The sequence below is a fragment of the Pan paniscus genome, chromosome 4 (assembly GCF_029289425.2).
Source record: "Pan paniscus chromosome 4, NHGRI_mPanPan1-v2.0_pri, whole genome shotgun sequence".
Taxonomy (NCBI): Eukaryota; Metazoa; Chordata; class Mammalia; order Primates; family Hominidae; genus Pan; species Pan paniscus.
This window is the reverse complement of record NC_073253.2, coordinates 45,682,045-45,707,920: the sequence shown is the minus strand read 5'-3', so window position 1 is coordinate 45,707,920 and position 25,876 is coordinate 45,682,045. Positions and strand designations below refer to the sequence as shown.

Here is a 25,876-nt window from a genome sequence, read left to right as displayed (position 1 = left end):
AAGCTTGAATACTGCTGTTTTGTTGCCTTTGCTTTTGTTTCATAGAAATCAATTGAAGGTGAAAATAAATAAAAATGCTAATACTAGTGATATGGGGAGATACCAGTTTAAAACAAATGAAATACTGAATTTATTTAGTATATGAAAAGAGAGCCTTATTTTCTTCCCTTGGGACACTCTTTAGACTATGATGAGAAAACGTAAAGGAAATACAATGTACGCTGGAAATAAATTACTAAAGACTGTGTCTAAATGAGGAGGTGCATTTGGGAATTTTATTGTTTTTAGGTTTGCGGGTGAACAGAATCCCACTGCAATAGTGCATAAGATTCTTTCCAGCTATCTCCAGAAGAAGGAGATAACTAGCAAGGTTTTCACTGTTAAGAGTTTGTTCAGAGCGGAACCTAAAGGAAATACTGGGAAGGTCACAGCAGTTTCATCTCAGCTTATTGGATTGGATCAAAGTAATTCTACTGCAAGGCAAGGTATATCATTCCATTTACAGACAGAGAATGCATGAAGTCCTTCATTTCACACAGTAGGTGTGAAGAAGGTACCTTGGTAAATTTCCTATTTGCTTTCAGATAAAGTGTATTCTTAAACATGATGTGGGTAGCTGCCTGTTTTTGTGTCGCCTCTGCAAGAGACATCTTGGAATAATAGAAACACCAGTGTCTGAATAGCCTAAAGTGGAGCTTACTTTTCTGTTAGGTGAGTCACCTTTAAAAATGATATTTTTTAAGGATAAGCGATGAATTTTAGGACGTTCTTCCCTCTACTTCCAACGTCCAGAAGAATAAACCACCAAATTCAACGTTTTACAGAGGCCAAGTGCTTAGGTTTTGTGTGTTTGTTTTTAAAAGAGTTTTCTTGCAAGGAAACTGGGAGGGAACTATAAAAGGGCTTTAGGCAAACAGGGTGGGCGGGTGCAGGGCTTTAAGCTGCAGAAAGGAGAATCTGGAAAGAGCTTTTAGGAAGCAGATTCTCACATGTTCTAATATGAAAGAGTGGCACACGGGGTGCTGGCATTCCATCTTACCATCAGTGGAAGGTTTGAACCAACATCAAATTTTTCTGGAGCAACTTAGGTAATTATTACTTGAAGAATCTGCATTTCAAAACTAACACCTTTAAGAGACAATGTAATTCACCTGCGCTTCCCCGCCCCCCCGCCCGCGCCAACCCCGCCCCCCGCCAACCCCGCCCCCGACCCCGCGAACGCCGAGGGGCCCGTGGTCTGCCTGAGTGACCTCCATTTGCTCTGTCATCTCAGGACTAGAAGCCATCAGCCAGCGTACGCCCTCAGAAAACTCTCTTCCCTTCTCGCGGGTCCGCCTGGCTCCCGGAGGCGGCGCTGCCAGGCGGCCGGAGTTAGCCAGCGGCAGGCTGCGGGCGCCCGTCCCTCCGGTTCACCCTTTCACCCCTCCTTCACCCCCGGAGCGCCAGGCGGGTGCCGCGGGTTTTCCGCCCACTCGGAAGGCAGTGCTGGCGAGACCAGGAATTGCAGGGCCTCTCCGCTTTGGCGAGCTCTGGAATCCGAGTCCTCCCCACCCCAGCCACTCTGCTGGGGCGCTAGGGGCTCGAAAAAGCCTGGGGTTGGCTGAAAGACACTCGGATTAGAGACGCAGCCAGCCTCCAGGGAGGTCTGAACTTGTCTTCGACCTCCCCGAACCCCTCCGCCTCTGCGCTGGGAGACGCCCAGCAGCCGGGCGGGCCCGGGACGCGCAGGGCCAGAGCACTCCGCAGCGGAGGCAGCGCACAGCACGGCCGCCCGGGGCATCCCCGCGGCTGGGGGGCGGAAGGCGAGGGCGGTGGCAGGAAGGGTCCGCCAGGCCTGAGCTCGCTCCCCCACTGCCAGCCGCCGGCTCGGAGGCCCGAGCCGTGCGGACGGAAAGGGGCGGAGCCGCGGGCTCTGGTTGGTGTGGGCTCGGGGGCGGGGCGCGCGGGGCCGGGCCGGAGGCGGGGCTAGCGCCGGGCGCTGGAGCTGCGGGCGCACGGAGAGGAGTCGCCAGCAGCTGGAGCGGAGTTGGAGGAAGCAGCGGCAGCGGCGAGGGCGGCAGGCTAGCTGTCGGAGACGGCAAGCACGGATCGGGCACGGCCGGCGGGTCGCAGCCGGGCTGGAGGCGCGTCGGAACCGAGCGGGCAGGAGGCCACCGCTGCAGCGCGGGCCCCGCAGAGGAAGGAAGCCGGCGGGCGGGGTAGGTAGGCAGCAGCAGCCCCGGGTGTGTGTGCTCGGGCGGGGGAGGCGGTGCATGTGTGCACGGCTGCCGCGACTCTCTTCCTGTCACTGGCAGCGGCTTCTCCTTCTGCAGAGCCCCGCCGGGGGGAAGCGGGCTGGCCACCGGCCCTCCCCGCCTCCGGCATCTCCTGGCCGCCGGGCAGCACTACCCCCGCGCGCGGCCGGCGTCCTGTGAGACCCCGGCCATCCTGACTCCCGTTTCCCCCGTCCTCCTGCGAGCTGGTCCTGCACGCCGCCGGTCGCATTTGCCCCCGGAGTTGCCGACGAGCTCGGGCTTCCTCCCACCCTCCGTCACCGCACACTTCCGAGGGTCCCCGCTGTCGCCTTGCTGCAGTTTTCCGGGGCCCCTCACCGGAGGAGAGCGCCCTGGCCGCTGCCTTCGTGTTGCGGGAAGGAGCGCTCCCTTCCCCCGTGGCCCTCCAGCTGCAGCCAGGGTCGCTGCCCGGGCCCTTCCCGGGGCGGGCGAGGCGGCGGTGGTCCCCGGAGCTCGTCCCCTAACCCCCGCCTTCCGAAGTTTGCCGCCCTCCTCTTCCGGGGTGGGGGAAGTGCGCCTCGGGGCGGTTGGTCGCTGGGGCCCTAACTCAGCGTTTAGTGCCAGCCAAGCTTGGGCAGGTTGTTGGAGGCATATTTAGTGGGGTCTTGGAACCGCCCGGAAATCCAGCTTTTTGGAACGTGGGGCGAGGCGGGAGGGACCTGCCCAGCAATATGGAGCCGGCTGGGGAGAGCCAGGGAGCCTGCAACCCGGAGCTAAAATATCGTGGGCAATTCTCTGGAAACCACAGCTCTAACACTAGTGAGCTCTAACCACAGCTCTAACCTAAGCTCAGAAACTGCCCCTCAGATCACAAGACAAAGAGAACAGAAAACCTCTGGCCAGGCACTCCTGTACAGAAATACACTTTGATAACCAGAATTGGAGCCTGAAATGCAAGGGTATATGCAGAATGGCTGTTACGTGTTGAATGCAGAATGTGTGTCAACTGGGTTTGGGGGAATTCTTCTGTTTCCCGGGGCGCTATTAATATCGGAAAGGTCTCACTTCCACCGTTAATCCCTTGAGCTGCAGCGCTGTTGGTGTCCGAGTGTGAGTCTGCTCTTTATTTGGGGGCTTCATGATTTTAGGGTTTTTTTTTTCTCTTCTTTTCCTCTTTGTCAGCCAGTGCGAAGTACCAATGGATAAAGCAGTTCCGGGTTTTGAATGCAACATAAGATTGTCATTTTGGTGTGATGAGGCTCAAGTTTTAGTAATCAGGAGGGATATTCACAGAGCTTATTGGTCAAGGCTTGATGTGGAGTTATATTTTAATGCTTCATTAGTTCTGTTACGTTTTGGCAACCTTAAAGATGGTTAGATATTAGCTAGGAAGGGTTGGAGTGGGCAGACAGGTTCATTTCTTAAGCAGGCTATTAGAATATTAGATTGTCACAGTTTGAATTACTAGGAATTTGGTGACTTCCGCACAGAAGGCCACAAGTATCTTTTAACATTGAAAAAGGAAGAAAAAGCAACTCACTAGCTATATAACTTTTTGACAGATTACACTGTTCTTGAAAAACCGTTTAGAAGAAAGCAGATAAGAGTTTTCTTAGGTGCAAAAGTTGATTAAACTTTAGGAAGCAAGTGTTTTTGACCAGTATAAAGAAAATAAGAGTAATGTGTGTGTGTGTGTGTGTGTGTGTGTGTGTGTGTGTGCGCGCGCGCGCGCGCCTGCGGCTAAAGTTTGGGAAGAAATGTTGGTTCAGAGTTAAGGTTTAAGTTGGAAAGGCCAGTGGAGGAGGCTCCCTGCCTTGCAGAACTGCTGGTTTTTGTCACTGCTTGCCTCTTCAGCTTTTATATGCAGGTAGGTACTAGACAGTCATATTACTTTTTCCAGAGAAGTGGATAGATTTTTATGATTGGGAGAAAGTTTAATGTATCTGATGCTGGCTTGCAAAGTGTAATGTGCATTTACTTTTAACTTTCATCTTGACTTGGGACCTGTTCTTAGTTGCATAACAGAACTCTGCAGTGTACACACTGCTATTTGATGTTTTATCTGCTTTTTAAAAATAATGATATCAGTGAGTCTCTTCCTATCCATGATGCTGTATAGTCAGTGTAAAAAGCATTTTGTTTCCCATTTATTGAATGTTTTTTCTTTAGCGATTTCTTGAGTTTAAATGTACTAAGCGCAGGAAATCCTCACAGAATAAAGTTGGTTCTGGGAAACAGAAGTGGAACAATAAGTTATAGGAATACATATTTTGATTATAGACAGTGATGATGGTGGTATGCGTTTATCTTCTGGTAATGTCAGTTTCACCTAACGTGATTTTTGAAGGACTTTGAATTGTAAATGCAAACCTACTCAAAGTAACCCAAATTTTGTACTGTTAAAAGTTTTGGCCATTTCTTTACATTTTTCCATGACTGTCATATAATTTTTAGGTTGATATGTTGATTGAACATATCAACCTAAATTGATATGTTCAATCAACATATTGGTCGTTCAGGGGAGTATTGTAAAAAGGCATCTACTCTGAAAGATTGTTCACATGATCATTAAAATAGGAACAATTCTAGTTCAGCTTTTATTGTGTTTGCATTTTGTGATTTGCAAAATACATGTTTTATTGAATAAAGAGATGGTGAATGAGCAGGCTGAAAAAAAATTGATTTTTATGCTCAAGTAGAATATAGCCAGTTGAGATAATGTTTGTGTTGGGTTTTGGAATTCTCTCACGTCAAGGCATACACAATGCAAAAGATATTGTATGTTTCATATGAGCTCCTCCAGCTCTACCTCTTGCAGGGCACAGGGTTTGCAAGTGAAGGCAAGAGAATGAAGCATTTGAATGAAGCCCTGGAAGACTAGAAAGTTAGTTATCAATGGAAGGAATTATCAAGTTAGTTTTTACTTTAGAAAGCAGAATATAAATTATATCACAGCTTTTTATCAAAACCTAGGTTTTAATTAATTTTCAAAATATTCATATCATTTACTGCATTTTCCCATGCCTCCTTTATGTACACCCTAATGCCCTAATGTGATTACTTGCCATGATTCTGCCAATACTTGTATGGAGTTACTTGCTTAAAAGAGTGGCAATTAACGACCATTTCATGTACATTAAGCCACATGAGCTGAAAAAATAGACTATATAGTTACTTATAAACTTGTCTGTATGGCCTTTATTTATCCCCTAGATGTTAGGTGTTTATTTATTTGAAAGGCTAGAGTGATTGTAGTATAGTGTTATTGGAAAAAATGTCTACTGTAGAAACATCTTTGGAGATTTTATTCTGCTAGCATTGTTTTCCTTAAAGTAAATCAAATACATATCCACAGGCACCTGTAGTCAAAATAGTTGTCAGGTTAATGATCATCCAAGAGAGTATTGAAGTCACAGGAGTCTGGCCAAAGTGTGAGGAGACTCCACCAGTGAGTGTAGTGAGTTAATAAAGCCAAGGCATCTGGACCAGCCATTCCTTGCCTGTTGTCTTCCTCCCCGGATGTCCCAGTGTCCCAGCCTGGGGTTCTGCCCCAGGATCAAGGGCTGTACCATGAGGACACAGCTACTCATCTCTAAATCCTGGGGATGCACACACACATGTACACATCCCTTGGCCTCTCCCAGGCCTCCTTTGTCCTGACCTCTGTAGAGCCGTCCTCTACCTCAGGTAAGGAGAGAACTACATGGGCAAAGTCCACACTCAGCCTTTATCTATTTACTCCAAAAGGGGTTTAAGACAGCGGGAGTTTTATTTTAGCTAGATTCAGGATTCACTTAGAACTGTTTGCAGAGTTAAGAGGCAATGCAGAAGAAAATCCCTCACAAATGTTTGTTCCTCTGTTAAGTCTGAATTGTATAAATGGCAGTAGGTGACATTCAATACTAATAGAAATAATAGTAATATAATAGTTGCAATTTACTAGCTATGTAACTTTAGGCAAAATATTTAACTTTTATCTGCTTGTTTTCTCATCTGTAAAATAGGGATAATTGTTGTACTTAGAGTGATTGTAATGGTTAAATGAGTTGATATATGTACAACTCTGAGAACTATGTGCCTGGCACATAGTAAGTACTATGTTGGCATTAATTATCCTAAGCTCCTATTATCAAGTATGGAGCGAAGTGCTTTATGTATGTCATTTTGTTAATCCTCATAATGACTCTGTGGGCTGTAGGTTTGCTTATAGCTGTCTCACAGATGATAAAACTGTGCCACAGAGAGGTTTAAGTAACTTTCCTGAGGTTACATATTTAGGCACAATCTGACTGGGGCAGCTGCCTGAATCTGAAGCTCAGTGTTCATACTAACCTTGCCAAGAAGTTTACAGAATAGCATCTTTTTTTCAAAAGAAGAGAGACTTGAAATCATCCCCTTCAGTCCTCTCACTCCTGCCCCCTCAGGTCCTCTTCATTGTGATGATGCAGAGAACCGGAATGGTCAGCCTCATGGCCTTTTCTGGGTGATAGGATCTGTCTGTCCCTCAGGTCCCAGAAGCTACGTCACCCTTTCTCCCAGCCTCTGCGTAATGGCTACTGCGTGCCTAAGCGTTGCTGTCACCTGGGCCAGGGTCATTCCTCTGTGTTTCCTGCAGTACCTTCCCCTCATGTTGGCTGCTTTCTGAAGAGCCCTAGCTCCTTGTTGTGTTACCTGGGCTTGTGCTACCTGTTCTCCTCTCCCTCACCCCACAAACACAACACCAAAAGGGCTTGTAGGCGAGAATTACAGCCTATACAGCCTGTTTACCCACACCACACACCCAGCCCTGAGCATGGCAGCATGCAACACATTCTATTTAGTTGGTTGGTTTGGAAATGAATTTGATGTCTATTATTTGGGGTTAATCTGAGCCCATTATTTTCATTTTATTTTAATTGATATAAAATCCACATACCATAAAATTCACCCTAAATTCATCATTTCAAATTGAAGGCAATTTATTATGTTTACTAGGTGCTCTGGGTTGAATGTGTCCCCCAGAGTTTACATGTCAGAAATGTAATCCCTAATGCAACTGTGTTGGGAGGTAGGGCCTAATAGGAGGCTGTGCTCTCTTGAATGGATTAATGTCATTATGGCAAGAGTAGATTGGTTATCTTGGGAATGGGCTTGTTATAAACTCGAGTTTGGCCCTGTCTTGCTGTCTTGCCCTTGCAAGAGGACATAAGATGAAGGCCTTCACCAGATGCTAGTGCCATGCTCTTGGACTTTCCAGCCTCCAGAACCAAATATACTTCTGTTGTTTATAAATTACCCAGTCTCAGGAATTCCAGTATAACAACACAAAATGGACTAAGACACTAGGATATTTTAATTTTGTTCATCTTGATTTTCATGATTTCTGGGACACCATGATTTGGAAGGTAAACCATTTTTAAATAATGATTTTTTTAAAGACTGTATGAATTTAGGTGAGGAGCTTGACCTAGACTCTGAACTAGCACACTGAAGTTAAAAAGATGGACTGTAGAGAGATATGGGCTGTGGGCCCAGGAACCCTTCCATACCCTCCTGCCTTGGTTGAAGACCCATTTCGTGCTGCCATCCAATGCCTAACTGCTAATTTCATTGGGAGATAGAATCACATGACTTGGATATATTCTTGATTAATTTAATGTGATTTAAAAATATCCTGTATTCCTGCCTGTCCATCAAGTTCTCCAAATTCTTGTCATTTCTAAATGGAGAATGGAGTAACTCAACAAAGTCAGAGAGGGCTTTTTTGTTTGGCTCTTTGCCAAAATGCCTATAGGTTAGAGGGTTACACAGAAAATCTACTTTACAGCAGTTGTACGTTAAGTAGCTGTGGATTGCTATTTGTCAAACATCAGAAACAATTTTATTTTGGGGAATAGAAAGAGAATTGCTCTGTATGTTAGCAGGGACAGAAAATATGCTTCTGATTAATGGGATTGCAGGCAGTCATTAGAAGGATTGAAAGACTGGAGAAAAATTCCTTAAACAAAATTTTGAACTGTTGCATATGATATTATATAAGAGTAAGTTAGTTTACTTGTTCATAAGATTCCTTTATACCCTTTGTTACAATAACTTATGCATGCACTAGCTTGGAGCCTGTATCACAAAACTGCCTTGGTTATTTGAAAATATTACATTGTAGATAATGTTATCTACATATAAAAAGCCTTTGCTATGTGAATAATCATGTCAGAACTGGGTAAAAATAGTTTAGTGGGCAGGTATATGTAGTGAAAGAGAATAGAGGCATGATAGAGTGAATCTGAGGAAAAATCCTGTTGATTCGGATAGTTTAGGCTCCAGGTCGATCTCGGTAGGGGTGGTGGTTACACAGGTATTGCCAAATACCTCAGGCTGCTGGGTCTTCTGCAGTACTGTGAAGAATTTGAAGATGAGAGAAAAGAGAACTTCCCAGTCCTCTAGATGTGACAGTCCTTGTGGCAGTGCCATATCCCCCTAAGGAGGAGCTGGGTTATTGGAAATTGTTCAGTGGAGGGGCCTGGGATAGTGGCAGGAGGCAGAGGTGCTAAGAAGGATACAGGTGGCAGAAGCGAAGCTCATAGAGCAGAAATAGGCAGTATTCCAGAAGCGGGCAGCCTTCCAGAAGTGGTGTGCCCAGTATTCTTTTATTCACTAGTTTATGGACTTCTTTCGCAGGGACACATTTTAATGAAGTCTCTTTGGAAGAAAATTTGCATGGCTGAGATGCTGGGTTTTGGAGTTGATGGAACTGCCGAGTTAAAATAGCTTTTTTGTGTGTGCAGGTAGTGTGAAAGAGCCACATACACTATCAGTAAAGCCGCTGTCTGAGAGAGTTAAAGAGGCAGACAGACAGTTAAGGTTAATTGGAGTGATCAGCTTGTGCAGGCCACGAACCTGCATCATCCACACCAAAGCAAGTTGAGTTCAGGCAGTAGATGCTGGAAGTGTTAAAAATGGGACTTATGGAGCTAGACTGCCTGGATCTGAATTCTAGTTCCTCTTCGCAATTGCTAAGTATTATCGTGACAGAGATATTCTCTGTCCTATGTTAAGTGAGACTACTGATAGTACCTGTTTTTATATAGTTATCTACACACACACACACATACATATATGACTATATATATGACTATATATAACTATATATAGTCAGCATCATCATATCATCTAATACTAATTGGGAGCTATATGTGTACAAACTCAATCATCATCATCATCATCATCATCATCATCATCATCATCATCATCACCCAATACTTAACCGGAGTTTTATGTGGATTAACCCATTCAGTCCTCAAGAATGACAGACGTCAAAATGGACATGGCACTCAGGAGAAAGTGTACAATGTGCAAAAGAGTAGGGGTGGCTGCCTTCTCTGTCTAGCTAAGGGCTCTCTACATCTTATCACCATGCTGTCCAGTCCCCACCCCAATGACTTGACTGCTCTCCTTTTTTTTTTTTTTTCCCCACAACATTGCCCTCAGACCACTTAATTGACACTGACTAATGGCTGGCCTTGAATTAACGTCTGCATCAATGGATGGATGCCCTGTTTGTATCCATCTTCCTGGCCTTACTTTGGGGTCTCAGAAGACAGAAATGGTGTGTTCTATTTACCATCCTAGAGTCATAGAAGATTTGTGGTTCTTTTTATCAGATGAGGACCCAGAGTTCTGCACAGGGTTCTTCTTACCCACAAAGTAAGGTTCTTCTTACAGGTGGCAAGGGAGAGAGAATTTGTAGAGACCTTTAGTTCTCTGTCACTTCAGACAGGGATTGCCTCTCTGGTGTCTAGCCTCTAAAAGTCATCATGTTCCTTAGGTTTCTATTTCCCTTTGCACAAATTTAGCCTCAGGCAGACTCAAGCACAGCTTTTAGGTTTGTAAAACCTTGACAAGTCCTGGAGCCTTTTCTTAATACAGAGCCCCCTGGCAAGGAACAGCTTCAGAGGTAAGCTGTGAGCAGGGGCTTGCTTGATGGTTCCTGGAGGATTGAAGATGGGGAAGAGTTTGTTCATTATACTTCCCATTCTATTAAGAATCCCACCAAACTGGCCCACTGGGTGGCTGGAATAGAGGAAGTGTTAGGAAGCAGCTGGCATAAAGATCTACCCAGCCTATTGGTTGAGGATTTTTTTTTCCCCCCTAAAAGACATACATTGCCAGGAAAAGCTAACAAAAATTTCAAGGCAGATTTGGAGGAATTAAATTATTCTTAGGCACATTGCCTGGTTTCTAAGCATTTAGGGATATGTAAATGTTCATGTTCTTTAGAGGTCTCTGTCTCTTTTGTACAGAGTACATTAGTACTAAAAATGAGATTTGCTAGTTCTACATTTTCATGTGAATTTATGCAGTGAATATTCAATTTGATTCTGGATCTTTCAAAAGGAAAGGCTTTCTTTAAACAAATAATATAGCTTATTTTTCTGATATGCTCTATTGGTTGCTTTGATTTTTTTCTCCGACAACTGAAATGCAAAGTAGAGTACTATCCCCAATTAATATTCTTGCTCCACAAAGACTTCCAGTGTTTGTTTTTGCTTCTTTTAATATGTAACTCTCCTAAGTGTGTTATTGTATTACAGCTAAGAGGCTTTACCCATGTAAAGTTGAATACTTTACACTTCTGAATGCCAACATAACAATTAATCTATGATTAGATTTTGCTTCTTAAGATGCCTCCACTGACGAGTGCCTGTAATATTAAACTTCTAAAGTGTTCCACTCTTTAAAACTTATAAAAGCTCTCTTTGATATAGCCCACTGAAATTGTGTGGCTATTGTTTTTATTGCTTTATTGTGCAGCCAGCTTAACTGAAACCTTTGGGTGGCTTTTACTCTTTATAATAAAGATAACATTGAGAAATGCCTGGAGTACAAAGTGTATATGTGTACATGCTGTTCTCAGCCATCTCCTCTGACTTAGTAACTCTCTAATTCCCTTGCCTCCACTATGTTTAAGAACAAAAAAGAAAAACACATTTCACATTTCCTCCATCAAGCTGTCTTTATAGAGTGGTCTGTAGCAACCATTGCTACTTCCTCTCTAATATTTTTTAACTCCTTAAGATGTTGTTGCTGTCCTCACTGCTGGACTGGAATCTGCGTGATGATTCCATCATGGGTGAAGCCCCAAATTATTTAGCCTTGACTCAGTCTCTCCTGTCTGGATGCCTTTGCAGGATTTAGTCTTAGGGATCACATTTTCCTACTTAAACTCTTCTTCCTTGTTTTTGGGATGTTGTCTCTAAACCTTGACTTTCCTTCCTCAGTTTCATACATTGAACTTCACTATTTGGCCCTTGGATCTTTTTTTTTTTTTTTTAACTTTTAATTTGTCCTTGTGAGCTCTTCCATTCCATTGAATTCAGCCCTGCCTAATTGTGGCTGATTGCCAAATCCCTAGCATGTTTCCTCTTCTGAATCACAGACCAGGGTTTCATCAGCCACTAGCACACTTGCACAGGGGCGCCCAGAATCACCGTCAGCCCATCAGGTCACCTGGCTTCTCTTTGCCTGATAGTGCTCCAAACTCTCATTAATGCAGGATCAGGCACCCTTTGCTCCTCTCGTTCTCGCCGCACATTTAAGCATTTGCCACATCCCACATGTTCTTTCTCTGCAGTGTTTATTTCACTCCTCCCCTTTCCACACCTGCTGCTGCCACCCTGGTTTGTGTCCTCACTACCTCTTGGCCAGACCTCTGCAACACACCTTTCTCACACATTGTGGTTAGATTGATATTCCTCAAGTGCAGCTCTGATCCTATTGCTCACTTTTCACCAAGCCCTTTCAGTGTTCCACATTGTGGGCTGAATTACTCACAAACTCAGCATGGGCATGCGTGATGTCCTACAGCCCCTACCTAAATCTCTAACCCCAATCCCACTGCTCCCTCTTTGGCTTCAGACGGATTGGACTGCCTGTTCTAGCTCTTCTCAGAATATGACATTTTCTTGGTCACTTCAGTAACTAGCGTCCCACCACACATGCCATTCTGTCTACAGATTCCTGCAGTTAGTGTGCTTTCTCCCTCGTTTGAACCCTGTAGTGTTTAGTTTCTGCCTCTCTTATGACATGTACTAGTGTTGTGGCTCTGTGTACTCGTCTTATCGCTGAGACATTGCCTCATGCCGACACTCCTCCCCTCTGCCCCCGCCCAGTGTTCTTAGAAGGCAGGGACTGCCTTACTAATCTTTGTTGTGTCAAGCAATAGCACACTGGCCTGTGTCTGTCTGCCAAATCGATTAAGTACTTGTTGAATGGAAGTAGAAATTCCAATTAACACAGATGGCAAAGTGTGCTGTTCATTCTTAAGTCTCGTTTTTTTCATTCCTAGGTGAAGCTCGTGTGTGGAGTGCCACGGTACAATCAGACGACAGATGGACAGTGTGACAAAAGTGTCAGAAAGGATTGGGCCTCGCTGTGAGAGTCAGCCTGGATTCAAAGTGTTGACAAGTTGCTGAAAAGGAAGCCAGTGAGAGGACTGTGGCACGCAGAGGAAGTGGAGCCCTGTCTTCGGTCACACCATTAATGGAGGACAGATGGACAGCCGTATGGCCAGTCACCTCTCCTCTTAAACCTTTGGAGAGTGGTCCTTTGTCCTCTGCTGGACACATAATAGGAATTCTAACACACTCTCTGAATTCACTTTTCATAAAAACGTAAAATCAGACTGCTCTGTACAACCAGGCTCAACTGTTGCATGGTAGCAGATTTGCAAACATGAGTGCTGAGGGGTACCAGTACAGAGCGCTGTATGATTATAAAAAGGAAAGAGAAGAAGATATTGACTTGCACTTGGGTGACATATTGACTGTGAATAAAGGGTCCTTAGTAGCTCTTGGATTCAGTGATGGACAGGAAGCCAGGCCTGAAGAAATTGGCTGGTTAAATGGCTATAATGAAACCACAGGGGAAAGGGGGGACTTTCCGGGAACTTATGTAGAATATATTGGAAGGAAAAAAATCTCGCCTCCCACACCAAAGCCCCGGCCACCTCGGCCTCTTCCTGTTGCACCAGGTTCTTCGAAAACTGAAGCAGATGTTGAACAACAAGGTCAGTATTGATAAGTGGTTGCTTAATGACTCCCTTTCTTTTTCTTTTTAAGGAAAAGTCTTAAGTTTGGGTTGAGTCGTTATGTTCTGGGCAGAAGTTATCTTGGCAACTGCACCTGAATTGATGTGTGGTGCATAAAAGCTTGGTCAATCATTACACAACTAGAAATTTGTGTTTGTGGGGTTGGAAGTTGTTATAAAAATAGGGACACAGTATCCGAGAACCTGTTTAGTGAGTGTCGTTGAACACTAGTATTATAGTTGTCATTGAATTAAACATCTACTATATTTCTTATTTTTGTAATTGGCATTATAGGCGGAGTATTCCTAGTCTGAAAATATGAAATCTAAAATGCTGAAAAACCCAAAATTTTTTGACACCCAAAGGAAATTATCATTAGAGCATTCCAGAATTCAGATTCAGTGGTCAAGGGGTATAATGCAAATATTCCAAAATCCAGAACAACATGAAATCTACAACACTTCTGGTTCCAAGCATTTCAGATAAGGAATACTCAACCTGTGTATATCTAATAATAATTTTGGGAAAGTGGAGGGTAAGTCTAATATAAGTATATTTAACATGATTTGTATGGAAAAATGTAGAGAGTAATAAAATGACCACAGAACTCGGCTGAGAAGAAACCATTGTTTTTATAACCTGGTATCTACCTCTTGGTTTCCTCTCCAGGATCGCTGTGGCCAAAGCTGAAACCCAATCCTATAGTTAGTATAAAAGTAAAGGGATTTCACTTCCTTTGTGGGTAGTGTCATTTGTAGCATTAATGCCTATAGTCTGGTTTGCCTTCATGAGGGGGAAGAAAAATTCACTGAATACTTTGCTTAAATGGAAACCACCTTCATTCAAAAACCACTTATTGCTTATTGGAGATGGTCCATACTTGCGCTTCAGGCACAGCTGTGTCTTTAAGGTTTATCTTCTGTTCGGTTTCACACAGAGACAAGCCTTATGCTCAGCTTTGCTGTTATCAGCTTTGTCAAATACCGGTTTCCTCACTAGTAAATCACACGCATTTTTCTTTTTTCTCTTGTGTAGTCTTCTTTCTTAGGGTCTAAGAAGGGAATGGGAAGGAATGGTTTAAGATGGGTGGGCCTAACTGCAGTAGTTATATATTGAGGAGACCTGACTGGCATCACAGGATATTTCTGGAAGAGATTCTGATACCACTAGTAAGCTATTATACCTTCTTTAATGTTGCCTTATTCTAACACAAGTGAATAAGACAATGAGAACAGAGAAACAGAATGCAAGGGTAAGAGCTGCCTTTCAGTATTGAGTGGTAATAGATTGGGAATATTGTGTTAAAATCAAGGAATTTATTAATGATACCTGAAGGGAAGCCCTTTTCTTTCCCATACCCAGCCCAAAGGGATACTTATTTCATAAATGTTATACTTTATAATGTTCAAATAATATCTTTTATTATATTGTTCAAAAGCCAAAGTTAATTTTTCTTTGCAGATCAATCAAAAAACCATGACTCTCCGCACATACATAAGTGATTTTATCAACCATTGCACCACTTAGCAGATTGAAGATACATACGTAATCGTTTTTCTCCACCAAGTTATATATTTTCACCTTTTATTTTTTTTAAGTTAAAAACGCTTTCTTCAGTAGCCTAATTCCAAAGGAAAAGTGATTTAATTTTTCCGAGAATACAGAGCTTTACAGAATCATAAACATATCTCAGTTGAATTAGAGAAGATTATTTAAAAGGTGGAATAAGGGCACCTTGTCAAGATTAGTTACAAAACAATTTTATAAAAGCAGTTTCTAAGCAAAATTTGCATTTGATAATTGCTATCAGGTGCAAGTTTCTTTGGCTCTGGTGTACAGAAAAGCAAGTCTTTCCTTATAGGAAAAGTCATTTTCTCTTTTTATATCCTAAACTATTTTATAATGCTTGCTTTCTCATGTAATGTGATGACAATTGAGATTTTTAGCAGCTTTTTCATTTTTCTTTAATACATGGAAAGATGGAGTGAAATGAAAATTTTTAGCAGAATTCAAGAAAGAGACCCATGATAATGTGCATAAAAGTATTAGAGCCTGAATATAAATGAGAAATTAGGAATAACTGAAAGATTGAAAGGAGAGTGTTGGGGGGGGTCATGTGGGGAGTATAATACTAAACATTCAATTTTCTAGAAGTGTTGGTCTTGTATTCTCATTTAAATATTCCTATGAAGCGAGAATTCAATAGCTCCTATGAGTTGCATGTTGAATAGATATGGAAAGTAGTTATAAGGACAAATTTTATATGTTAGAACCTGTGAGACTAGTTTCTTTTGCCTCCGTTTGTATTTCTTTGAAAAGCTTTTGCAGTGACAAATTGTGTGAAGGCAAGAAATGATAGTTCTGTTCTATTCTTACCATAATTGAATTCTTTAGTTCTTTTCTTTTTTTTCCTTTTAACACCCTCCACCTCCACCTGACTTAGTCAGTTTTTCATGTTATGCTGTGTTTATTGCATTTAGAAGGTTATTCCTCACCAACCCCCCACCCCAGGTCTAGGAACCACATGCAGTTTTGTTTTGTGGACTTGGCACACCTCATTAATGGGCAGCAGGGTAGACAGAGGGTGCGAGGACAGCCTGCATGCCAATTGTGTGTCTGTGTCCTGCTGAGCCTTGCTGCCCTCTCTGTTTTTAAAAGGAAATTGTCCTTAGACTCTGGCCAAGAGTACATTCTGTGAGAGATTCCTCCCTGTACGATAGAGTCTTACTTTTCCACTTTGCTTGTATGTTCTTGGAAATAAAGCTGTGATATTTAACTTTTTGAGAGAAAGAGTCAAAAACCCATTAGGAAATCTTATATACGGCACTGTACTTTCTTCCAATACATTTTGCATGCAGTTTTTTAGGAAGCCCTGGCATATAGATTGAATGAATTGTTTTAATTGGATAATTTTGGATGTTTTTGGACTTAAATACATTCAGTAAGCATGGTCTGAGTCCTTATTTTGTGCTGGAAAGCAAAGATAAAAGATGAAATCAAGGCTCAAGAGCCAGCATGCCCTGAGATGCTCTCTCATGCCTCTCTTCCACCTTTGGAGCTGTGCTTTTTCTCCTCTGCTAGTACAGCTCTTCCCCTAGACATCTGCCTGACTGACCCACTCTCACTTCTCTGCTCAAATCTTTCGTCTCATGGAGTCTGGCTCTACTTACGCTATTCTATCCTGGGACCTACCTCTCTGCTTTTGCAAATCATTGATTACTTAACCCACGATATCGTTTACTTATTACGTTTATTGTTCATTGACTGTTCCCTCTGTTAGATTTTAAGCTCCATAAGGGGAGAGATCTTTGTGGTCCCCCATTATCCTAAGTACCTAGGACAGTGTGGTAGTTTCCCAACATGCTGGTAAACATGTGCTGCTGCAGCTTATCCTACAGCTATTTCACTTTCTGCATTGCTTTTGAAATTGACCACGTGCTCTGAATGTCACGTGCAGTCATACAAAGCTTAATGGCCCATCTTGTTTTAGAAAATAACAGCTTATTTGTTATCCACATCCTCCATCTGAGGCATCCTGCCTTGGCCTTAACCATTGCCTGGTATGTCTCCAGAACTCTTTATTTTCTTCCCAGGGCCTGGGACAGGTAGTTCTGCTGGTGGGAAAGTGCATTAAGCTGATAGTACCTTCAGTCACTTAAGCCAAGTGAGTAGAGGGGCTGTCATGGTCAGCGAATATCCTCAGGGCAAATTCTGTGCCCTTTCTCCCATCCTTTTATCTCCTTCCCTTTGCATGGGGGCTAAAATTGCCAATATGAGGATGACGTTTTATTTTATTTTTCTACAAGCCAGTAGAGCCCTATGTTATGTTCTTTGGAGAGAACCTCTTCCATGTTTTGTTTGGATAAAGAGTGTGCTGGGTGTGCAAGGTGGGTGTTACATGTCCTTGGGTGAGGCAGCTATTGAAAGGCAATCTTATGGCTCTTTCTGCTTTAGCTTGCTCAGATCCTGGCATCCCATCCCGCTACACCAACCCCATTCAGCCAGGGTCCTGTATTTTCTCTTGTACACAATGAAATGAGTTGATTGAAAATGGGGATATAGGGATATGGGAATAAAAATATATTCCTCTGTCATATGTAAGCCATCCAGTGGGGCTATTTCTCAAGACAGTGGTTTTAACTCATACTTTGAGATCCTTTAATTAAAGTCATGCTAATGCAGAATATTTAGACGGGTGAGAGTCTGTGCCCATGTTAGTTTGTGTAGTGCACTGAAACCTGCTAACACAAGAGATTACTTACTGCATACCCACCTCCATCCTGACCTGCACAACCCTCCCTGGCTCCTCCTGCAGACTCTGACAGTGGATTTCAGCTGGTTTCAAACCTAAGACATAAAGCATGCATTTGACATGGCTTATGCTAAATTTTGATCAAAATCCCTTTTAAACAGAAAGAAAAAGGCCACCATTGGTGTTGGTTTTCATGGTTTCCCAAGGCATGTTATTGTTACATTTTTCACATTCAGCATTTGAGTGTCCCTTCATGGTTGTTGTTCCCTGTCCAGAAAGCAGGGCTGCAATAAATCACAAACATTGACTACACTGTACAGAGGTCACAGAAAATAGTGACCTGATCCTAAATTACACACCTCTGCTGAGCCCATTGGTCATAACCTACGCTGTCTCCTTGAGGCAAATAGTGCTTGTGCAAGTAATTTGCTTTGCTTCACAAATTCCTGCCTTTATGAATTCTGTTTTCTTTCAGAATATACTTTCTCATAACATTCTTCACCTTCCTTCCTACTTAAGTCTTTGCTGTGAACTTGGAGGTTTGTCTTGTTAAGCCCAAGTGATGGGGAAAACCACCCAATTTATGGTGCTGACTGCTCATTCTGCATCTATCGACCACTCTGTTTTTGCGAGAAAGTTGGGTCAGTTACAGGATCTTAGAAGATAAGGGCCTTTGAGCTCTGTCTCTAACTTCTGACCACAAGAAAAGTTCATCAGGACATTATGGAGATTTTTACCCAGGCATGAAAATTTAAGTGTTCGCCCTCTGTGTTTCAGTAGGAAATGAAATATATTTCTACTGAAATATAATTGATTAAAGAGTGTGTCTGGAAAAAACAAATGTGCTAATTATTTTGAATAAAATCAGATTAGCCTAACCACTTAGGGTCACAGAATATGTCATTTGCATATTAAATTACTTATTGCAACACAGTTCACCCTCTCATGAGCATTTATATTTTCAATACATTCTTGATTTTTTAAAAACATTTTTTCTGTTAACTTTGTTTCCCTAAAAATGTGTAAGAGAAAGGAAAGTAGCCCTAATTAGCGATTTGTGTATCCGTGGTTTTTTGAAAATGAAATTGACAAAAAGAGACAGGATTCTCACTTTTATTGCTTTTTGCAGGAGGGTTCTTACCCTGAGCTGGCCTGGCCACTTTAGGAATTCACAGGCACGCTCTGAGGGGCCTGTGAGTAGGGAGGCTCTCTTACCCAGAGGGGAGAGGAAGGCATTTCTCCCTCCTTCCCTCAGTGTGTTATTTGAAGGGAATCACTTGAACTTCTCTCCTAGAGCTGCGGTGACAGTTAAGTCCAGGGTTGCAGAATAAGACAGTATTTGAGGAGAAGAAGCTTTCTGCCAGGTGTCTGTTTCTGCCTCTGTCCTTTAGAATCACAGGGTTATGGTAGGCAAGTTATATTTTCTTATTTAAGTGAAATGTTTGTTCAGATGCTTTTGTTAAGGCTTCTGTTCTATACACTTCTTTCTGTGTTCTTTTTTCAAAAATGGGAAAAGGGTCCAGTGTCCTTATATGTATATCCTAAGTAAAGCCCTCACACACCTCTGATTCAAATAGGAGTTATTTAATTAGAGGGAGCATATTTTGTTTTCTGGCAACTAAGTTAATGTTGATATTCTAATACAATTTTCTTTGTTATAAATATGGAACTCTCTATTTAACTTGTCAATAGATTCTTTGATAAATTTGATGTCAGTCTTCTCTGGTTTCTAGGTGATGCATCTTTGTCTACAACAAGAGACATTCTGATTAGTAAGAATTTCTTCTCTGAGTTAGAAAAAAAATTAGAAATTCTGAAATTCAACAACAAATGCTGACTTACATCTGCTAAGTAGCACCCAAAAAGGGGAGAATTTTTTACCTATGGCAAATAAGAGTGCCAAATATGACATCATTTACATATCCATGTTTTGATTAGTAAAAACCAAACAGATGTTAGCAGTACAGCTGGCTCTTGCATATATGTGTATCTTTGTTGCTAACAGATTTCCATGGGGAAGGATGTAGCACTGGTCTGAAGTCTCAGGTAGGAGAAAATAACATGGTGTGATAGCTTGAAATGAGAAGCATAATTGCATGATGGATTATGTCTGAATGTTTTGAGGTCTTGAGTTTATAGCATTCGATATCAAAGCAGTCCTTAGGCTTTCAATAGAGGAGGACACATGGAGGGGGACAAAGTGAACTAGAAATGGGCTTTATTTCAATTGCTTGGGTATAGTGTACCTAAAATGTCAAGTTGTTTAACAGAATATCAGACTACTTTATAAATGTGTTATTCCTTCTTACCAATTTATGTAATATTTTATTTTTACTATGAAAATTCCATGCAGTATACAAACAGTGCGTGGAATTGTAGTAGAAACATTGTTAAAATATAACTTTGAATTAAAAACAAAACATGGTATACATTGTTATATAATGGATAACATAGTGTATACATTGTTAAAATATATCCTTGCAATTAAAAACAAAACAAATCAGCTGCAAACCTTTGTTTAATTATGTATGCAGAACTTTCTCCCAATGGCTTTATACCACCTAAGGCATGGCTGTGATTTTCAGGAATACCCTCTCTGGACTGTTTCTTGCTTGGAGGTGTTTGCGATGTATGTGTATTCGTCTATCTATCTATTCTCAGTTGGTAGATTATGTAATGCCTATAGATTATTCTGTCCTGTCACAGTTTGATTCATTTTGAAGTTATAACTGTGAATTTATTACAGCGTATTGCAGGAGACGTAATTTGATGATCAAATCTGATATCCAAGATCGTAAAGAATATAGGCATAAATGAAATATAAATCTGTGATATATTATTTGAATCAGAAATTCCACATTGCTTTGCTTTCTATAAATTCCTTAACGTTCTAGTTCCAGTGTTCTCTAATTGTAAGATGAGAAGCTAAATGCTGCTGTCTCTTTTGAGTTTCGGCAGTTTTTGTTTTAATCCTTCTCTTCCCAATCAGAAGAACTGTCGGAGAAATAAGACCCAGAAAAATTGGTTCTCACTAGTAGTGTTTCCCCAATAATGCAACCCAGAAGCCCTGTATATGAGAATAAGGGAATGTAGTGAGAGGATTTATGCAGAGAAACAACCTAGGATGGTTGGAAAGATGTACTTACATGACCTCATTGCACGATCTGATTGGAGACTGGTCCATGGATTGTATGGGATTATTGCTTATGAAAGTGCCCACCTGGTATCAAGTTTTTGCAGATGCATGCGGTGTATGGTTTTAAGACATGTTTCACCAGTGTGAATATTTAGGCTCTACTTCTGTTGGTGGGCAGTTAGCAATTGCTGGTATCTAAACTGGTTTGAGACTTACTGCCTCATTTGAACAGTATCTGTGCAGTAGCGCTAAACTCGTTGACATGATCTGTGCTGAGAGTTCCTACAGATTTGTTTCATATATATTTGTTAAATTTTCCAAGGTAAGTAGAGAGTGATGGTTATAACATTTGTTTATTCAGATCCCTCTAAATCTACCTAAGAGGTAACATGTTAGCATAGGCATTAGACAAGGCTGCATTGTGAAGTCAGAGTGACTGTCTGGGGTTGTCACTGTCATCTTCCAAGCTTTCTCCTAAAGAAGAAAATTGACATAATGCTCTCAGACTTGCACATGGGACCAGTGCCACAGCAAGCACTGGTTCTAGCCTGCTACTGGTTTTTGGTAAAATGCAGTTTTCAGAACTACTCAAGGGTGTAATAAGATTAATTTTTATGATATTAGATATAATATGTTAACTTTTTAGCTATTAATCTTAAACACTGATGGCTTTATTTTTATTCTATTTAAAAAAATAATTTTTGAGGCCAGGTGCAGTGGCTCACCCCTGTAATCCCAGCATTTTGGGAGGCCAAGGTGGGCAGATCACTTGAGGTCAGGAGATCAAAACCAGCATGGCCAATATGGTGAAACCCCATCTCTACTAAAAATACAAAAATTAGCTGGGTGTGATGGTGCATGCCTGTAATCCCAGCTACTAGGGAGGCTGAGGTAGGAGAATCGCTTGAAACTGGGAGGCAGAGGTTACAGTGAGCCGAGATTGTGCCACTGCACTTTAGCCTGGGCGACAGAGTGAGAGTGTCTCAAAATAAATAAATAAATAAATAAATAATTTTCAATGCTTAAGAATTTTTTATCAGTAAACAGTTCATTTGAATTTTTTTTTTGCATTCTTGTTTCCCAACTATAGAAACATAGCTGAATATTTGTGGCATCATTAATGCATAATTTCAAAGCATTTTACACATTGTTAATTAAATCTTACCATGTTCTTTCAGGTAGCAAAAAGTAAGTTTATTTTTGATTCAGAAGTATTTGAAGAAGTTAGAACAAGATGATTTTATTGCTAAATAATAAGGAATATCTGTGGAGTACCAAGGAATGAGATATAATGAATTTGGTTAGAGTATATCAAAGTACATCTTATAGTTTTTGTCTTACACTTCCCTGTGGGTCTGTTTAACTATTGAAAATGTCTTCTTCAAAATGAACCTTAAACATTTGCAAACTTACTCTTTGCTAGTTATTCTGCCAGGCATTTTTTTTTCTTTTTTTTTTTGAGTCTTACTCTGTCGCCCAGGCTGGAGTGCAGTGGCTCAATCTCAGCTGACTGCAACCTCTGCCTCCTGGGTTCAAGCAGTTCTCCAGCCACAGCCTCCCAAGTAGCTGGGACTACAGGCACATGCTGCCACGCCTGGCTAATTTTTGTATTTTTAGTAGAGACAGGGTTTCACCATATTGGTCAGGCTGGTCTCGAACTCCTAACCTCAGGTGATCCACCCACCTCGGCCTCCTAAACTGGTGGGATTACCAGCGCAAGCCACCACGCTGGCCCTGCCAGGCATTTTATAGACATTTTTCATTTGACGCTCACAACCACCCTGCAAAGATGGCATATTATAACCTTTTTTTGTTTTTTTGTTTTTTTGTTTTTTTGTTTTTTTTGAGATGGAGTCTCGCTCTGTCGCCCGGGCTGGAGAGCAGTGGCACGATCTCCGCTCACTGCAAGCTCCGCCTCCTGGGTTCACGCCATTCTCCTGCCTCAGCCTCTCCAGTAGCTGGGACTACAGGCACCTGCCACCATGCCCGGCTAATTTTTTGTATTTTTTGTAGAGACGGGGCTTCACTGTGTTAGCCAGGATGGTCTCGATCTCTTGACCTCGTGATCCGCCCACCTCGGCCGCCCAAAGTGCTGGGATTACAGGCATGAGCCACCACGCCTGGCCCTATAACCGTTTTTGAGATTTAAAAACTGAAGGTCATGTGATTGTGTAAATATTTAAAAAGAAAGGGGACTTCATAGGGATGGCACATTGATAAGATTCAAGAACATTTTGGGCAAGGCAGGCAGTCGTGAGGATCTCCTTAAGCAGTCTCTTGTGAAGTGATCGGTAACTGAATTTTGCTTTTTGGGTGGTCTTCAATTATGTCTGCTTTATCTGTTAAGTTTCACTAGCTATTACATTCATGCAACTCCAGAAATTTACCTCCAATTTATATGTGACTTACAACATTTTCTTATGTCTGGTAAATATTTGAAAGGATTGAATTACAAAGAGACGGATAAGGCCATGAAGCTAAGACAAAGTTTTGGGTATGTGCATGTAAATGCAATTTTTCTCAGGAAGAAATACACCATGATCAGATAACTCAAAAGTTTTATAACCTTGATAAATAGATTTACCTTCGTTTCTGTTGTTTTTGAAGAAGTTAAATGTCTGCTTTAAATGTTTCCCTGAGTTTCAAGTTTTCTTATTTCAGACTCATAATTATATCATTTTGATTAAAATGGAGCACAGACTGGAGTTATTACTTGCTTAAAAGCCAAAAACTTGAGGGTATCCAGCATAAGAATTGTGTGTTTTGGTCTGTGGATAGCAGCTGCTTGAAGTCCATAAAAACAAGAAACCTGAAGTTGATTCAGATGAATCTGAAGTCTTGTACCTGAATTATGTCAAGGTTAGCAGTAAATGCCATTTAAAAAGACTGAGTACAAATTGCCAAATTCCTTTGAATGCCAAACCATATTTCTCAGGAAAATTGGCCACTGCCAAATTTATAACATTTGTGTTTCTGTTACCTGAATTCCAAGGGCAGAGGGGTGATTGAGGGGGTAAGGGAAAGGCACAGGTGAATTTTATTTTCAGATGTCTAATAGGACAGTGTGACATTGCCCAGAGATAGTCTCTCAAAGGTAGTGAGTGCCAGCAGAACTTCTCGAATGCGAAGTTGAGAAATTTTACTTATTTACTTATTTTCCCATTGGAAAAAAAAAAAAAAACTTTAAATGTTTTCTGAGTTAAAAAGGCCTCTGACTGGTAGTCCTGACACAGCTTCTTGAGAGTCTCCGAGAGAGCCTCTTCTCAGTACAATTCCTAAGAAGATAGGAAGAAAAAAAAAATATTCTTAACACATAAAACTAGAATTAGTGGGAAGAAATGCCTACTGTAAACTCAACAGAACCGGGGTTAAAAAATATAGGATAAGTTTTGACTACTTAAAAGTAGCAGGGCAGACCCATCTCTTCCCTAACTCTGTCCGTAATTCAGAAAGGGCCCAGGGAACTGTCCTCAGGAATGCTCTTCCCCCCTCTTCCTTGTCCTCTCCGACAGAGCCTTTCTAATCAGTAGGAGGTCACAACTTAGAAAATAACCAGAGAGAGCTGGAATGGTAAGTTAGGGGCTATTACTGTTACATTCTGAGAATCCTGATCCATGAAAATAAAGTGCTGAAGGTGGGGTAGAGTTAGAAAGACCTGTGTTCACTGAGGGTTTTGAGTATTACAGGCTCTCCATCACTCAGAGCATCAGAAAGCCAGGCGGTGAACGCAGGAGATTTTTCTCTCAGGCTAACCAAAACCATGTTGAAATGAAAACCACTTTGGAATTGGCCTTTTCATCTCAGACTGCCAAACAACCAGCACCCAAGTGGATCCCTTAGCTCAGAGCAGTCACCAGGCATGGGTAGGTCTTTCCTTGTTTAGTGATAAACAGGAAAAACCTAACCGAGCCTACTGAACCATGTCCATCTATAAAAGAAAAAGGGAGATCATACTGGAGATTTGAAAGAAGAGTAGACCTCCAGAACTGATTGATTATAATTTATTTCTGTTATAGTATTTCCACTTAGTATTATGATTTATTTCTGTCCCTCATGAAAGGGACAGAAAGTAGTCGGGTGGTTATGAGATGAAACGACAGTAAGATGGGATGAAATCGGAGTGAAACAATAAAAAAAAGACTAAGTTAAAAATGTAATAGCATATTAAAATTCATGTGTAAGGGGGTAATGAGCTGAAAATAAAGTCTGTGTTGTGAAGGAGAAACAAGATAAAGCTCTTTGGAATCCAAAGGATAAAAACATAAAATGAGGGAGAAGATATATAGAGAGAATATCTAACAGGAGAATTACAAGTGTTGATAAACAGGGAACCAAGTGAAATAGAACAACATCATTATAAGAAGTTTTCATGCACATGTGCAGATTTGAAAGTGTTGCCGTATTTTTCATGTGAAATCAATGAAAAATATGTTTGGGCATTTCTATTTAAGAATAATGTTAAAGTACCTTGCCAAAATATCTGGCAAGATATTAGCTACCAGGGAACAAAGTTGTTTTTCTTCTCCTTTCTAGCAATAAATGCCAAAAAAAAAAAAAATAGTGCATTGATTTTAGTAGAGTTTTGAGGAGAAAAGATGGTGACTTAAGAACTTACTGAGCTTCCTCCTTATATGTTATGTGGAAAGGCAATTGAGAGGCATTCGCTGATAAGCAGGAGCTCAGGAAAGATACACTAAACCTCTTGTTCACGTGGGAGTACCTAAAGGTTGCCTTTTTATTGTTAAGCTTTATAATTTAAAAAGGTGTAAATTTAAACGTAATTCATTTTGGTTAACTTCAGTAATTATCAAAATAATAAAACTATAAAGTATGTATCTTCTAAACACCTAGAAATATATATTCCAAAAGATAGGCAACAAAGAAAGAATAAAAATAATACAGGGAAAATGTTTACTATATATGAATACTTTAAAGAAATACAGACATTAACATATGTATGTACGTATATACACATACATATATACATATAAAATTGACCATATACATATATTTGTGTGTTCAACACACGCATTATTTTTCAGGTACTGCACTAACCTTTTATTCCATTGACTTGTTACTTTTCCTAAGAACTCTATGACACTGGCCTTATTATACCTGTTTTAAAGATAAACAAGTTTAGTTAGAGATGGCCCAAGGTCACACAGCTAGTGGAGGAGCTGGGATTTGACCCCAAACAGTCTGACTGTTGA

General features: G+C 41.4%; 1 protein-coding gene across 1 annotated transcript in view; it reads left to right on the top strand.

Annotated features, from left to right (window-relative positions):
* The first annotated feature begins 2,059 nt into the window (after nt 1–2,059).
* Nucleotides 2,060–25,876, top strand: part of PIK3R1 (phosphoinositide-3-kinase regulatory subunit 1) — an 85,408-nt gene continuing 61,591 nt past the window's right edge. Inside the window, exons 1-2 of the mRNA XM_003806793.7 lie at nt 2,060–2,198; nt 12,538–13,257. Of these exons, the coding sequence (XP_003806841.1) occupies nt 12,924–13,257 (334 nt within the window). The 5' untranslated portion in view covers nt 2,060–2,198; nt 12,538–12,923. The remainder of the gene's footprint in view (nt 2,199–12,537; nt 13,258–25,876) is intronic.